Here is a 17,062-nt window from a genome sequence, read left to right as displayed (position 1 = left end):
CAATCGATGAACAGCACAGAAATAGGAAAGTTCCAGAATGCCAGCGTATTTTAAAAGTGTATCAGTGCATGTTGCAAATTAGCAGATGGTAAAATAAACTAGTGTATGAAGATTGGAAGCAGATGAGCTGGCTTGGGCTCAGAATCTCAATCATATCAATCTGGAAAGATGACTTACTTGCCCAGAATGTAATCAACCTACCAAATTTTTATTTCAAATCATACCCATTTCTCATCTCTTCCCATCATTAACCAACTTACAGGAGCACCGAGACGTGAACTCTACCCACCCACATAGTATATTAATAGCAGATATTTAATGAGCTCTTCAACAGAGTATGAGTGATGAAAAAGACCTAATGTCACAGGAAATATCCTCCTCTTCCACGAAGACACTAGAATAGCTTTTCCCACCTAGTGGATACATGTCTTTAATAAAACATTTTAAACTTTAAATTTTATCTGTAATTTTCTTGAGCACAGAGTAGGCAAAAAATAGGCGCAATATATTCAGTACACTGTGTCCTAACAACCTGTGAAAAAGAACAATCCCCACTTTAGAAGGAGAAAACAGAGGCTAAGAGACATAATGATAAGAGCAACAAAATCAATAGTCAACAGATTTTATGCATATGGTTCTAGATGCATACAAACTCCTCTAACCCCCTCCAAATGTGAAGGTTAGAACTAATATTGTTGTCATTTTACAATCTCAAAGTAGAGACACAGGCCAGTAAATTAATTATCCAGCATCATACTAGCCAAGTGGTAAATGGCGAAACTGGCAGTCTGACTTGAGTGCTTTATTCCAATCCCCTGCTGTGCTCCCACTCCAAATTCACACATAAGTTACGTAATCCTTAAACAGCTGAACTGTGATTTTTAGCCCAGTCTGACTTCAAAATCCCTACTCACAGCATCATGCGATACTGCTTTCTCTTATCTTTAATACTATTTCCTTCTCTATTTCTCATAAGTATCAGATGTGAATTTATGCTGAAAAATATATATGACACACGAATTCTGACTTTAAAATTTTCATATTACTTCTCTCTTTTTTCCCCCATCATCCACCACTCTTTGAATGCACTTTCAAAAGATTCCCTAGCTATACTCCCAAATCACAATCACATCATTCAAGTAGTCCAGCTCCAAATGGATTGAATTCAAACTCCTGAGCCTCAAACATAAAGTCCTTCATCATCTGCTTTGGGTCTCAGTCCCAAAAGAACTGCCTACTCTGGGTCCTCTGGGCATATTTCTTACCCAGTTTCTAGCTTCAGTATCTGGGATTAAGGATATCTTGCTATAGCTCAAGAGCCTATGGTCTCTGGTTATAGCAACCAGTGTTTTTCTACCTTTCCTTCAAAGCTTCAAGGCGAGTTTATGGATCACAACTATACAGCAGTCATCACATCCATAGACCCCATCACTATGATCATGAGTAAGCATCCTCTCCACCACAGAATCTAGCCATTTCGTCCAGCATAGCGGTCATCTGATTAAAGGTCTACAAGTCATTTTAAATAGGATCTTCTTATCAGTAATAACTGTATTTTGTATATTTTATACAATCCCTTAGAAAGTAATACTTGAGTGAATAATGCAACTGTGAATGTGCAATGCAACAGATATTCTTATCTACTATACATGTATTTTTAACTATGTCTCTGCACATATATATTTTAATGGTAGTTTACATATGTGTTTATATACATCTATAGCTTCTAAAATTTTTTCGTCACAATTTAAATATTTTACCTCCAATCAAGATTTTTTTCACCCTGCAAAGATACTAAACCTAAGAGTACTAACTGTCTGATCTTATTATCACTGAGCTGTTTCTTGGACTATATGAAATTTGCTTTATCATTATAAAATATTATGAAGTCAACCAAGTTTCCACTTATTAAGCCAATCATTAATACAGTTCAAAGGCACATCTGTTCCTACATATTAAATTTAAAATCAGCATCTCTTGTTGACTTATGGATGGTTTGGGGACTGATTTTGCGAGTGCTGTAAGAATTTTTCTATAAAACTATCAAAAAATTGAAGATGAAATTTAATTTTGATGTTTATCAATTGTATTAATATTCTGAAAATTAAATTATTTTTTTCTTTTACATTCATCCATGGGGGCTGGAGCGATAGCACAGCGGGTAGGGCGTTCGCCTTACACGCAGCCAACATGGCCGACCCGAGTTCGATTCCTCCGCCCCTCTCGGAGAGCCTGGCAAGCTACCAAGAGTATCTCACCTGCATGGAAAAGCCTGGAAAGCTACCCACGACATATTCAATATGCCCAAAACAGTAACAACAAGTCTCATAATTTGTTGTGAGACATTACTGGTGCCCGCTTGAGCAAATCGATGAACAATGAGAGAACAGTGCTACAGTGCTACATTCATCCACCTGCATTATTAAGCTAAGTAATAGGGGACATTCAACTAGTATTTGTTGATGACTAGATCTCTGCCAAGTATCCTGCAAGATGCCAATGACATAATAGCAAACTGTCCCTGTGACAAATTTGAAAAACAAAATAAAAATGGTTTTGATTTTGTTTTGGCTCTTAAAGGAATCAAAAGACTTTACTGGGTAGAATATATATGTAAAGATATTATCATAGTTTCTACCTTGGGTGATAATTTTAGGAAAGGTAATATAAATATTTCTAAATCTTTCCCTAGGAACTCACACATAGCCAGATTTTAAGGATGATAAAACTTTCAGTATGAACTGAGAGTTTTGGCCAGCTGATCAAACAGTGCTACTGGAGAATCCTTGTGTCTTTGAAATCTCTGTGGCATGCCTTTCAATCTCTTCTTCAATGCAGTTAATGTGCTGGGAAAACATAAACTAGTCCCTTTACCTCTTTAAAAGGAGGTACATAAAAGATGCCTCAAAGGATCATGTTGAGAATAAAATAATGTATGTCAAAGTCATACTTGTATGTGTGCTAGTAGTAAGTATCCAGTCCACCCAATTTTTGTACCTTATATTGCTAACAAATACTCTCTCCAAAATTCCCTGTATCAGAAATGGATTTAATAAGATTTGGTATGAATATTTGACTAATTCATTGTACATAAGAAAAAAATTTCAATTTATATACAGAAGTACATAAACATACTACCTTGGAATGTGACTGGTAGAACTGGCAGAACTGACCTGACTCTGTGTGTGTGTGTGTGTGTGTGTGTGTGTGTGTGTGTGCGCGCGCGCACGCATGTGTGTGTGTAATGGGACACTGAAGACATGAAATAAAACTAGAATATATCTAAAACCAGCAAAGTATTATGAATATAATATGAATATATTTTACTTAACAAATTTGGGTCAGAAAACTCAACATACATCTCTGATTAGATTCTCAAACATATTTTTCTCTTAGTTGTCAATATTAGACAATATTTATCAATCACTGATGATTGATAATTATATAGCTGATCACTTTTTCCTTCCCCAAATAAACACGAAAAATTGTGTAGCTGGAGTTTTATAAGAATGAGCAAAATGTACAAATACAAAAATATGCAACTACACTACCTTTTTTATGCACTTACCTTTCATCCCATAATAACCTCGATATCTTGCAAAATTAGAAATTATTTAAAGCAGAAAATTTATCATCAAAATAATGATCAACCCCCAAACTAGGACTCAGTAAAGGATCATACATCTTCATGGAGGAAATTCTATGGTCCTCCCAGAAGACAGGGTGTTTTTAGGGAGATGTATTTCTTTGTATCAAAGAGCTGGCTCATCCCAGAGAGGAAACGCTATGGAACTGTGATTCTCTGAATTAGGAAATTAGGAATAGAAGGAAAGTACCTACAAGAATTAAGTTATCAAAAAGCCTCCTTCTGTAGGAAATCTGAGTCTAGTTTCATATAATAAATATTGTGATTTCTATACTTATTCTAAATGTTAGGCTACACTAAAATATGTTTGACATACCTACAAAGCCCTACACATACTACCCATTATTTCTAATAATTTCTGCTCTTCTCTTTAACCATACAGAGTTCTTTGCTGTTCCACTATATCTCAGGCACATCTCCAATGCTCAGCTTTGCTCATTTCTATACCTATGGAAACTCCAACAAAGGCCACTCATGCTGCATTTTTGAGTTTTCCTGGGTTTGCCCAAAAGGTTCTCAAAGTCAAAAAAGAATAGTGAGCCAATTTACCCTTCACTGAAAAGTACTTTCTGAGGTGAAAAAAACAGCATGTCTCTTCTGAGCAGTAGCAAAACTGCAACCGTTTCTGAAATTTCACAGCCATACTGCTCCAATCCCAATGTGCATATAATAATGACTATTGTAATGAAAAGCAGAGATGACTGCCCATCTCCGTTTGATCCCAGAGAGGCTTAACATAGACAGACGGCTGGCGGAATTATAATTAAGTCTAAAGCTTTGAAAAATAGTATGAGACAATCCCCTAAAAGTCAACCTATTGATACAATATGCTGCGCACGCGACACAAGGCAGAATTCTCACACACTCATGCACCGAAGAATTTAAAACCAGAGCAGAACTTCCCCAGGGAGTTGTCCTCATGAGGATGCCCTTTTGTCATCAAGGTCTCTGCCATGAGTTCTTTTACAGATCTGCTGTTTCTTTGAGAAGGGGGTGCTCTGATTGGGAAGGCACTCAAGTGGCAAGAAAGGTACCAGTGTGAGAATGAATGTATGACAAAAAGGCAACGGCAGACGGTGGCAATCACATTTCTCTGTAGACGACTACAGTGCTTTGAAAACACAGCCTCTGGTCTCAGAAAATGTGATTTAAACATGGGGATAGACAGACATGAGTGTTAACAATTACAAACCATATGCCTTTAAACTGGTTATTTAACTTACTAAGGTCCAGCTTCCTTGAACATAAAATAGCAATAGTGCTACAGAGTGACTTTTAATTACAGATGGTCTAGATATTCATAGATAGAGCACTTGACATGTTCCCAGACTGCTACAAGTATTATCATCCACACAGCGTGCCTATTCAAAGTTCTGCTATTATTTCCAATGTGCAGATGAGGAAACAATTATAGATAAACTAATTCACCTGCCCTCACCCAACCAGTAAATATTGTAGCAAACATTCAAACCTAGTTTCTGAACCAAATGTAGGAAATATTGTAGAAATTTTCTTAAGATTAATAAAGCAAATCATGTAAAAGGGTCAGCAGAGGACTAACAAGTTATTTGTAAACATTAGCAATTGCCATTCATTAGCGACAGGAATGGAAAATTATCCTTAGACATAATATATGCAAATATTTAATATTTTAAAAATTATTCTTTTCATCCTTTCATAGCTTTTACTTAAGAACAATTAGTTAAGAGGCCAGGTCTGTGGCCACATAGTCTGAAAATGTCATTTAGAACCTTTTACTTACAATGCCCTTAATCGTCCAGAAACTAAATTATGTACAGAATGTAAGCAACAATAAAATTAGATTACCATGTTTCTACTGACAACAGAATATTTGACCACAAATACATAAACATAGCCTGTAAATGCAGCCTCAAACCGTAATTTTATACACATTTACTCCTTTTTTTACATATTTCTCACAAATAAGAGTTCTTAAACATACTCTAGTTGGATATAATTGAATTTTACTACATTAAAATTATAGTGAGAAAAACAAATTCAGTTAATTTGTTAAGTGTTCTAGGCGCTGTAGAAATCCTGAAACTTGAAAACTGTTTCTGATGATATTTGTAAAACAATTTGTAAAACTGAATTAACCTATCATTTAAACTATTCAATATACAATTTAATACATTTTAAAATGCAGAAAATTTATTCACCTAATGTCAAGATTTTATCTGTTATCATCCTGGAAATCTGATATACCAATTCAAAATTACTATTTGCATTACCATCAGAATTCCTGAAACTGCTTGGAGTGAAGAGTCCAATAGCATATGGTTTTCTGTCACTTAAAGACAAATTCATCTGCTTTTAAGCAAGTTTAAGCTTCTTGTGTTTGAGTCTAAATTTACAATAGAGAAAACTAAATTAAAGCTTGCTGATAGCTCTTTTCTGCCCTTCCCCTTTCTTTACCCCCACAAAACCAAAAATAAACACTCAAGCTAGCAATATATGAAACTGACCAATCTTCCGCTCCCATGGACTTAAGACAACTAGAGACAACAAGGATGGAAAGAATCACTGCTTTGCAAACAAAGCCTTAATTGGGTACGCAAATAAAAATCCTTTTACTGCTACAGCCCTGAGTCCTTCTGAAGAAACATTTCTCAACTACTTCTTACACTTACACAAACATCAACACACAGCTTCTACCAAAGAGAGCCTTGAACACATACCCAGACACTACAAATACTCTCAAATTAGGTGCTTTAACAGTATAGGAACATCAAATACCCCCACCCTCCAACCCTCACCCCCAATAAACTCTTTCCTAGAAACTAACGCTTTAACAATCAAAATAACTTCCATTTCATCCAGTCCTGAAAGACTATCACTTCAATAGAGCTTCTCTCAATTCAAGTCAAGCATTCATTGATCCTATTTTATATTCTTACTTATGTTTTATGTTTGGAAGGTTTACAAGTTGGGCAAAACCAACAGAGAACTGCAACAATAATCATTCTGGGAGAGTTTGGAATAACATAAAAATGTGTACAGCTGAAATTTTGAAAGATGAAACATTCAAACAAGTATTCTGACTGAAGAACATTTCATCAGAAAATATAAAAGCCCAGTATTTGAGGTTGCAGTTCAGTGTCTCTCTGTCTTTATCCCCCAGATGAACCATGAAAATAGGCACTAGTCTGTGAGCACGGAACCTACAAACACTGAGTCTTACGATAATTTGGCAGCAGACGTAAGAAGAAACCTAATATTCTCTGCCTCTCCATTCCTCTCCCTTCTTGTCTGTTCTGGAGATGAAGTTATGGCATTTGATGCAGGAAATTTTCGCTTTTTTTTTTAAGCCTTATTATAGGGACAAGTGGTGGTGAGAAGTACAGAAAATGGCTCAGAGAAGAAACCCTAAATAAATGCCAAGGAACCCATTGAGGGTGTCACTTAAATGGAGGTTTTGTTGTCCAAATTAAGGAGCCTAGTTTCATGTGCTGCAGTGAAATCATTTGAACATAAGCCATGGCATAAAGAGCCAGAAATATCTGCTATGGAATTAGGAGAAGTGATTGGTATTTTAAACACTTCTAAATTTTAATGAATTTCTGATTTTTCATTTCTCTAATTCATTGGTAAACACTGCCGACTTCAAAACAAATTAACATTTCAATAAAGGTATAGGAAAATCTATAATTATAGTCTAGGGAAGTTTGCCAGATCACTAATTTTAAGCTTCTCTCCTCTAGTGGTGACTGAGAGGAATGAAACAGATGCATTATGGAACATACAAGTAGCTTGATGAATTAATTCACAAACATAGTAAGAATCTAGAACTTGACGTTATTGTTTGTACCTAAATTGGCATGTAACTTGATGAAAAAAATTGGAGGCCACAGGAAACAAAACTTGTTTTTTGAGTTCTTTGAATTTTAAGTCAACCTGTAAGTTCATACATTTCAATTGTATCATAGTGTAAAACTAAGTATCTCAGGAAATTTAAATTTTTTTTTATTCTTTGGATGATTCTTACAACTTACTAACTTTGCTTTCTAACCATCACAATCCTTGTAATAAACCCCAATGAATAATGACTAAAAACAGATTACTAATTCAAAAGTCCAAAACTTTAATTTCCAAGATTTAAGATAGTTCTTCTTTCAGAAAAAAAAGCAATTTCTAGGTATTTCCTAGATTGAACTGTTCAACATAATACACAACTATCTAAAATAGTGTAAAATTTTATAGCATTTTGAACTGAATTATGCAAAAGTTTACATTTCTGAACACAAATGGGGTTATCAGGCTATTAAATGTAAATATTCAGAAATATGTAATCATCACATATACCCTTTAAAAGCAAACCACATATTCCCTAGGGGTGCTATCCTCAATGCAGACAGTTTCAATACTGTTAGGAGAAAATGTACCTGTATAATCATGGCCAAATGAAAACAACTTACCCCTACCTCATTTCTTCCTATAGAAGTTATCATTCCTTCATACTTAACAAAATGCATGAGCATAAACAATTGAACATAGTCCTATTTCTGTCTTATTTAAGCATTACAGTGATGAGAATGAGTGCTCCAGGTCAATACTGATGCCTCCCTTTATCACTATCTCAGTGGCAGCCCTGCAAGCTGATATTGACCTGGGGATGTGCAGCCCTTGGTGTGACCAAGACGGCCTCCCTGGCAGCAGCCATGCTTATACTTGAAGTCAAACACCACAGGAGAAAATATAGGAGCTGCTTGTTTTGATCTGCTGTATAAAATCTACTTAAATGCTAGAATTGCTTCTTAAATGTCTCTCTGATTGGCTATTGGAGTGGTGAGAAAAAAAAAATTTAGAAGAAAAGGTACCTATTCAGAGATTTTGGTGCATGTGCCAGATCAGCCAAGTTTCTACTTTTGAAAGTGTTTAGCTTCCAAAAACCCTGACAATCTATGTACTTAGGCAGAAAAGGTAAATACTAACTACAGACCAACTTAATCACTGTTAGTATACAAATTAAGATTCCTCATAGTAGAAGCAACTGATTTCACATATTTTTCTATTATCATAAATTTATTAATACTGCCAGTTTCAAATATATTGCACCAAATGCTGTATCAAACAATTTTCTGTCATCTAGTTATTTTTAAGAACTGTAATAATGGATCACCATGGTGACAAGGAAACTAAAGTTATGTTATTTTTTTATATGGATGACATTCTGACATGGATAATTCACGGATTTCTAATGAATCAAGATTCAAAGGCATAATAAGGGATAAACAGGCAAGATATCACCTAAGAAAAAGTAATGTTTTCAATGCTAAAGTAAAATCAATACAAATAAAATATAACATATTCTTTATGTTAAGAGTTTAAAAACATGCACAGTGACAACACAAATTTTCATAAGAGTTAATATATACAGTAGCCTTGTTTATATATTTAGACTTAGGCATATATAGATTAAATAGGTATTTGATTTATATAAAAATTTCATTGCTATTCATATGTGTTAAAGTAACTATAAAACCACATGCTTCAAGTATACTGTTTAATCTTTACAAATATAAATACATTTCTACCATCTTTCAAGCAAGATTGTGTATTTGTAAAGAATCAGTTTTTGTTAACATATTTGTATTTCAGTGACCGAGTCCACAATTATTGTATTGATATTTACAAACAATGAAGTTCAAGGGTACCTTTAAAGAAACTGATTCTACTTAGTTATAAAAGGGGAAAAATTAAAGGAAGTAATTCCAAACTTTGATTGCTCATGTTGCAAAAATTGCAAACTGACACTGTGCTGCAAAGATACAATACACTCAAAAGTTAAAAAAGATATGTACATGCATTTGTCAAAAGCTTACATAAAACTAGTCTACTAAAGGCATGTATAGCTCCTAACGAGTGGTATGGACCATTATTTCAAAACCTGAATTACCAAAGGGGAAAGTTTCATAACAAAAGTTTCATGGATTTGACTATTGAAATCATAATCACCTAATAAGAAAGCATATACTGATGAAGAAACAATGTGCAAAGTAAACAGTGAGAAGGCAGACACTCACCTTCGGTGCCATTGGGAGTCATGGAATTACTATTTATATGAGAGTTATCGAGTTTGGGACCACTGGGGGATTCGCTACTACCACTCAGACGGCTATGCGGGCTGGTTAGATCCTGCATTTCCATAGACCTAAAGACAAGAAGTCTTCCGTTTGACAGATGTACCAAATTCATAACACCACTATTTAATGCGCTAACGACTTGACACCTTCTTTGAAACCCATTCACACAAAAGTCCCATTGTATCTATTTTCTTAGATTCCAAATAGTTCATCTTGTATTTTAATTTCAGTCATCCTTTCATAACATGTACTATTAAAAGATGCTCTTGCCTTACCTATCCCGTCAAACATAGTCATGGAGTTGAAAAAAATCTTTTCCTCCCTTTTAAGTATCTCATTCAGACGCAAGTTCTAATGAGACAATTACACCTATTTTAATTTTTCAAAGTAAAAGAAAATACATTCATATGCTCTTTAAATGGAAAGAATCAAAGGCATCCTTCTAACAGAAAAACGTGTAAACAGGTAGAAGAGAAAAAAATGATTTTAATTTCCTATGGAATCAGTTTCATCTAACAAATACACACTTGGGTACTCCCTTATAATTTACCACCCAATTGTAATTTAATGGGTCTCCAAACCAAATAAAACACTTGAAGCCTATAGTCTAGTGACAGGGAATGAGATAGTCCTGATGCATGTGTTTACTCTGGCAAACTGCTTAATTGTTCCTCTGTTTCCCTTGAAACAAATGCAGCATTAAAACATTATGATATCGGCTCACTTGTTTGCTTTGTGGATTACATACAGCGTGCCCAATTGAAAAGGGATAAGGCCAACATACAGTGAGTCTCTAGGAGCATTAGTGCTCAGAATACCTCAGCTGTCACTTCCTCAGGAAAAATAGAACAATTTTAAGTCAGTGCCATAACTTTGCATTTTTAACATATGAAAAAGTATTAATATTTTTAGGCTCATCAGTTAAGTTACTTGATCTCTAAAAGGTCCAGAAGCCACCCCCACTAATATTCACAGTTTAGAAACTTTCCACTTATTTTTAAGATGCTGTTGATGAAGAAAAAAAAGCATTTACGTAAAAAGTCTAAAACACCCAGCTACCACTCTATTTTCTGGCAGCCAAGTTTTTGAAAGTCTAACATTCATTCATTTTATTTTAAACTGCATGTGTTTTTCTTTTTTTTTAGAAGAAAAAGGAGATGGGGTGTAAATGCTTATAGAAGAAGCGAGGGTTGTCTGCTCCTCACCCAACCAGGAAAATTAAAGCTACAGTTATTTTAACATTAGGTTACATGTTATTAGCTATATTTCTATATATATTTAGTGGCTTACATAAATCATTTTACTTCTAAAGTGCGTTTTCTCTTCCCCAATCTTCTAAATTCAACCCCCAAACTGATTTAAAATACAATTTTCCTCTCCTAATTCTTCTCTTACATCCAGTTTTTCTCAACCCCACAGACGATTGATAGCCCACAATCATTTTCAATCCCAGATTCCTATTCCCTTTGTATATATTTAAAAAAAAATAACAAGCGAACACACACATTGTTAAGTAATTTCCATCCGAGGTGGCTGCTATTAATAGAAATAATTAAGAAATACTAGACAAAAATAGATATGGGTCACAGAAAGGTAATCTCCCAAAATGTCAAATATCAACAATATCCTTACCTGCAACCTGAGGAAACAGCAACATCTGAACGGGTTGGAGATGTTTGCACCTGTGATCAGGGGTGAAAAATTAGAAGCTGTTGTTACTCTGGTTCAGCGTCAGCTCTTAATTATACAGAGCACATGGCTGAGAACAACAATGCTCTCTTTTAACCAAAATAGAAAAAGGAGAATACTGCAGCAGTGAAAGGCATATTGTCTTTAAGTTGAGGTCTCCACTGTTGTTTCCTCCTGCAGGTCTACCCTTCTCCTCCCCCTGTCAGGGGGGGAAGGCAGCCAAATGACGGGATAGTGATTCATCACTGGCCTATGACAGCTGCAAACGGGATTACCCCTCCCCCAATCAACATGCAAAGCAGCCTGGTGCAGGCAGCCTGGAAAAGGTGCTTGGAAAAAAAAAATATATATATATATATATATATATATATATATCGCTATTAGCGAGGTGAGTGCAGAGTGCATTTCACAGAAGTGGTTCAAGTATTAATCCTCCAGCATCCTCAGAAGATCTTTCATCTTTTGCTATCACCAGCTGAACTCCAGTTCCCGCCCACCTCTTTGACTCCTGACAGTTTCTTATCCTTATCAGAAAAGTTTTCTCCTATATTTACTATGTGTCACTTAGCATTCACCAAAGCAGCTTCTGGGCAACTTGTAGGCCATGCTGGACTAACTCTATCTGCCAAAAGCAACTTTTCCCATCAAAAGTCAAATCCTAGAGCAAGGCACTCCACAGCTCCAGCAAATGGGAAAAGCCACTGAGGGCTTATTCGTCACTGCCTGGGAAAAATGAAACAGCGACTTGCATTTTGGGGTTTTATTTCCTATCTTTTAAACTGGGTAAGAGAATGATTTTAGTCCCAAGTTCCAGTAAGGAAGCTCCTGGGTATTTGGTCTTTAGACTTTTCCGCATGAACCCCTGACCCACAGGCTCTTACGCCCACTGCAGTCTGTCCAGATGCAGCACCAGCAGGTGAGAACCCCAGGTGAGGGTGGGCTGCTGGCTAGCCAGCTCAGGCTAACTGCCTCAGCAGTAGGCAGCTAGGAGCATTTTGCATAACCTTTAAAATGGCTCAGAATTCCAAATCTTTGATGTGCAATTTCATTCAACCTGAACTGACATCAATTAGGGTTAGAGAACAAAGATGGGAACCGAAGCATCTCAAATGGCATTAAAGTCATCCAGCCGAATATCTTCCATTGAGTCCTGTTATTTTTTAATTATGATTTATGAAATTAAGAAACACTACCTTTTTGGCAAGAAGAAAGCATCATTAAAGTCAAAATATGTTGGTGTAAAGTTACGTGAAATGTCTAGGTATGGGTTTCTATAACATGTGCAAGATGAAACAGTTTTTTAGAGATAGCTTGAGTATTAAACGAAAAATTTAATTTTAATGCCTGCTGATATGTCATTTTTGTAATAGCAGGCAATTCTCACAAAAGATGAAATGTTCTCTTCTAGAAACTGCAGCAATATACCTCAAGGATAAATTTCATTTTCTTTTTTCTACTTTTATACACCTGGAATAAATTATAGGTGAGCACAAACTCACTTTAAAGAACTCTCTTGGCTTGATTACTTGAAGGAGTGTGTAAAACATAGTTTCTGTTACTAGGTAAAACATATTCACGTCTTAACATTAGATAAATAGTATAACTTAGAAAAAATAATTTTAGACTCATTATATACTTTCAAAGTATACTGTATTTACATATGAGATTTTTAAGTCAAACTGTTAGCCAAAAAAAGGAACTTCAAAATAAAAATTAGTGTAACATATTATCTCACTGGAAAAAATGCATTTGCACAATAACCTATTTCTCTCCTGCTTGTTCAGCTGAATCTTTACTGTACACTACAATTTTTCAGAGTCCATATCCAAGATCTTCGTTTCATTAAGTATACTGCAGATATATTCTTTTGTGTCTCAAGGATTATTTAAACCATGTGTTGTGTGTTACTGTATTTAAAAATGACTCTTTAATCAAAATAACTTTAAAACAACTAATCCTCACTTAGGCTGGTCAGCTGAATCCACATCGTGGTCCAGGAAAAATAAATCTACTCTCAAGAATGCGAATGCAGACAACAATTAGACACAGATGTGAGCAAAATTAGTTACAGTTTACAAAATGCTACACTTCACATGCTTTTAGTTTTTTATGTGTAGTACAAGATTACAGTGCAGTAAGGAAACATACTCTTATAATGACTTATCTCCAAAGAACACCTATTTCTGATTGGTGTTGACTTTCTCTTATGTTTCACAATATCTCCAGAAGTTTCTGAAATTTAAAAGTCTAAACATACTGTGTTTTAAAAATAAATAGGTACATTTCCACTGAAAAGAGTAAAAATTACATCATAGTTTGCAGAAAAATGTTGTCAGGCATTCAAGCAAGCTCACATTTTTTGCTTCCCATCTATAAACTTAATGTTTCTCATTTTCTCCCAATTTAGTGTTTTTTAATTCAAATGTTCCTATTTGTGCAGAAATATTTCCCATAACATTGTAAATGGTCATCTTAGATTACAATGGAGTCATTTTACCTTAACGTTTCTTAAAACTTTGATATAGAACAACCAGAGTAGCATAGTTGAGTTGTGAAAATACAAAGAGAAAAAAGATAGCAAAACTCCTTAGAATTTAAATTCAGGAATCCCAAACTAGTAACTTTGACTTCTGATTAGTTAATGAGGTCTTTTAAGTTTGCCTTTTTTCTAATTAAATTTATAATTCTTCACAGATGTAACTTTTGTTGATGTTCAATTTGTCTCTCTCATTTTGTTAAACCTCACATAGTACTTCGCCAATCCATTGAATAGCCACATTAAATCTGTTAATACCATGCTCTTCAACCCCAGAAATTATTTCCAGAAGGCAAACTTGCTTTGAGAGATCATCAAACAAGACTTAAGGTACACATTTTATCACATTTTCCCTACCACAGAGCTCAGGGTGCAGAGCAGAATTCATGACTTTTGCACTGTTTATTATACTTTGCTAAATTACAAATCAAAAGCATCTGACAGAAGATCATGTATGAAGCCAAAAAGTTAATAATGTTCTGTGAAAAGTAAACTGTAAATGGAAAGGGATTCTAAATCTCAGCAGCACAGGGCAAATAAAATGTAGGTACTTGTCTAAATTATGGGTTTTCCATAGGCTTTTTTGCTTGCAAGAAGCAATTTTTATAAAATGACTATAATTTAAAACTTTTTTTTCAAACTAAAAAGAAAATTTCAAAGTGAAAGTATTGAACTTATCTAAATAAATAGAGTTGGCAGGCAAGCTAGTTTTGCCTAACCACAGATCAACCTGGGTCCTCCCAAATTTGAAAGACAATGGCAATTTTCTAATCAGAATGCATTTTATAGGGGGAAAATGTGCCCCAGGCATAAATCTCCTTTTTAAGCAGAATATATTCTTGCTGAAATTCTCATCAGTATTTCTAACAAGGGTGACAATTCTGTCATAAAAATCTAAATTAGAAATACACTTCTAGGAAGAACAAGATGTCTTCTAAACATTAACACACTCTCCTCCTTATCAAAGCCTCCATGAAACAAATACTTTACATCTATTTCTGCTATTCAATGCAATACACTGGCATGACCTTTTGAAACACTATGCTTAAATAAAATGGGAAAACAGAATCCCAGTGAAAACAAAATTCAGTATTTATATACAATTGATTCTATCACTTGAAAGAATTTTCAAGAATAGCCTTTACTTAAAATGTTGAAATACTTTTCATATGCTAGATGGAAAGAGTGGTTCTATTCTCACTGCAAGTTTTTTTTTCTCCTTTCCAATCTATTCGCATAAAATAAATGTTCACGTTCAAATAGAAATCTTCTGTTGATAAAATCATTTATCATGTCTCCCAAAGTCAGGCAGCAGTTGACTTCCCTTTGGCAATTCTAAAACTTAACAGTGGCTCAATTAGGCTTCTCTGTCTATTACCGCCAAGCATTTCAGGGCTGAAAATCCATGGCTGCTTGCTCCCTTCCTGAACACTTGGGCCTCAGGAGAACTCAAGCAAAGAAAAAGGCAAACATCAAATATTTGATAATGCAAAAAAGCATGACTGTTCATGTATGCATACCCTCAAACCCCAATCAGAGGTGAAAAGACATACATGTCCAAGATAAAACCGACTCTGCAAAACACATTAAAGAAAAAAAAATACCAAACCTGGGAAAGGACACTATGTGCCTAACTAATCACTTTTTGGACCCCTTGCCATTTTTAAGAAATTAACCACACAACTCGTCTAAATTCAATGACAGCTCTGAATTTACTGAATTCTTGCAATGCTGTTTAAATGTATTCAAAAACTCCTCCCAAGAAATATAAGCCCATGAGTCACTGGCAATTCATGTGCTGATTTTGAATGAAATTTTTTTCTAAATGGTAATTCAAAAATTCAAGAATTTTATTTTATTAATCTCAAATCCATTCAAGTCACATAGTGTCCAAAAGTAAAAAATATATTAACTTGGCATTCATTTATTATTTTACCTTCCGAAGATAAGCCTGTTGAATATGTTTGGGAAATTTGTTTATTGAAGTCAAAGAATCTTTATCCTTAAAAAAAAGTATTAATTTAATTTTGTTATATGTTTTCTTTCAAAATGTTCATTCCTTTCTTGTTTTCTCATACCAAAGTAGGTAGGAAAAGTTTTGCATGTTGCGATGGAAATACATGCATACACATACACACATGTATAATATATAATACATGTATACAGCTTCTTTTAATCTCATACAATATTTGAGATTTGTGGAGCAATTCAGGAAAGAGATATGAAGATAATATCCCTACGAGAACAGAAACGGGTATTATATTTAAGCAGATCCCAACAAAAGTAATTGTGAACAATTAATTTGTAATGATCTCTTAATGACTCTAATCGTTCAGATAATTTGGGGGTTACGAATTATACTTTTCTGATGGAAGCCTCTGGCTAATCAAGCACCAGATACGAAGTGTCATCACTGTCCCCCTGCCCTACTGCTTTTATTTTAAAACAAATCAAAACAAGACGGAAAAAGAGCTCCTGTTATCTTGGGCTGTGCCCACGAGGACAGCTGTTGTCAGTCAGCACAATTTTTCAAACAGTCAGCTTGTACTTACAGCGCTTACATCTGCTGCATCCACCAGTTTAATGCGCTCCTTCGAATTTTCTGCTTTTAGCAAAGCTCCATTCCTGACATAGTTTTGCTCCTGGAGGAGGACGCGCGAGGGCTTTTAGGAGCTCCCAGCGGAGCCCGGCGCTTCTGGACGCGGAGCGCCTCTGCAGGGGAGAGCCCGGCGGCGGCGGGGGCAGCGGTGCAGCCGCGGCTGCAGGCTCGGGCTACCGAGCGACTGAGCGCAAACGCTTTCCCCGGGAAGAAAACCGCCACAGTGGACGGCAACAGGAAGGCTTAAAGTCGGAAGTGGCACCGGAGAGTTTCTACCTCGCCCCAAACTCGGAGCCATCAGCTCCCACCGTTCTGCTTAGTGAGCGCTCTGAGCCCAGCGCGCGTTTCCCCACGGAACGGCAGCAGCAGATAGCATCTGAGAACCCGAGACAAAGAAACGGCAGAATCGCATCCCTCGATTTGTTTGCGCAGCCTTGTAGGGCTGCCCGCGGAGCCTCGGGGCTTTTTTTTTTTTGTTTTTGCAACGC

General features: G+C 35.6%; 1 protein-coding gene across 1 annotated transcript in view; it reads right to left on the bottom strand.

Annotated features, from left to right (window-relative positions):
* EYA1 (EYA transcriptional coactivator and phosphatase 1) overlaps nt 1-16,616 on the bottom strand; it is a 165,133-nt gene extending 148,517 nt beyond the window's left edge. The window contains exons 1-3 of the mRNA XM_056136617.1: nt 16,528-16,616; nt 11,383-11,432; nt 9,691-9,818 (exon numbers count right to left, since the gene is read on the bottom strand). Coding sequence (XP_055992592.1) covers nt 9,691-9,814 — 124 coding nt within the window. The 5' untranslated portion in view covers nt 9,815-9,818; nt 11,383-11,432; nt 16,528-16,616. The remainder of the gene's footprint in view (nt 1-9,690; nt 9,819-11,382; nt 11,433-16,527) is intronic.
* Between the last annotated feature and the right edge of the window lie 446 nt (nt 16,617-17,062).

The sequence above is a fragment of the Sorex fumeus genome, unplaced genomic scaffold, assembly GCF_029834395.1.
Source record: "Sorex fumeus unplaced genomic scaffold, SorFum_2.1 ptg000002l, whole genome shotgun sequence".
Taxonomy (NCBI): domain Eukaryota; kingdom Metazoa; phylum Chordata; class Mammalia; order Eulipotyphla; family Soricidae; genus Sorex; species Sorex fumeus.
Note: the sequence above shows the minus strand (reverse complement) of the source record. Positions and strands in the feature narration are given on the sequence as shown.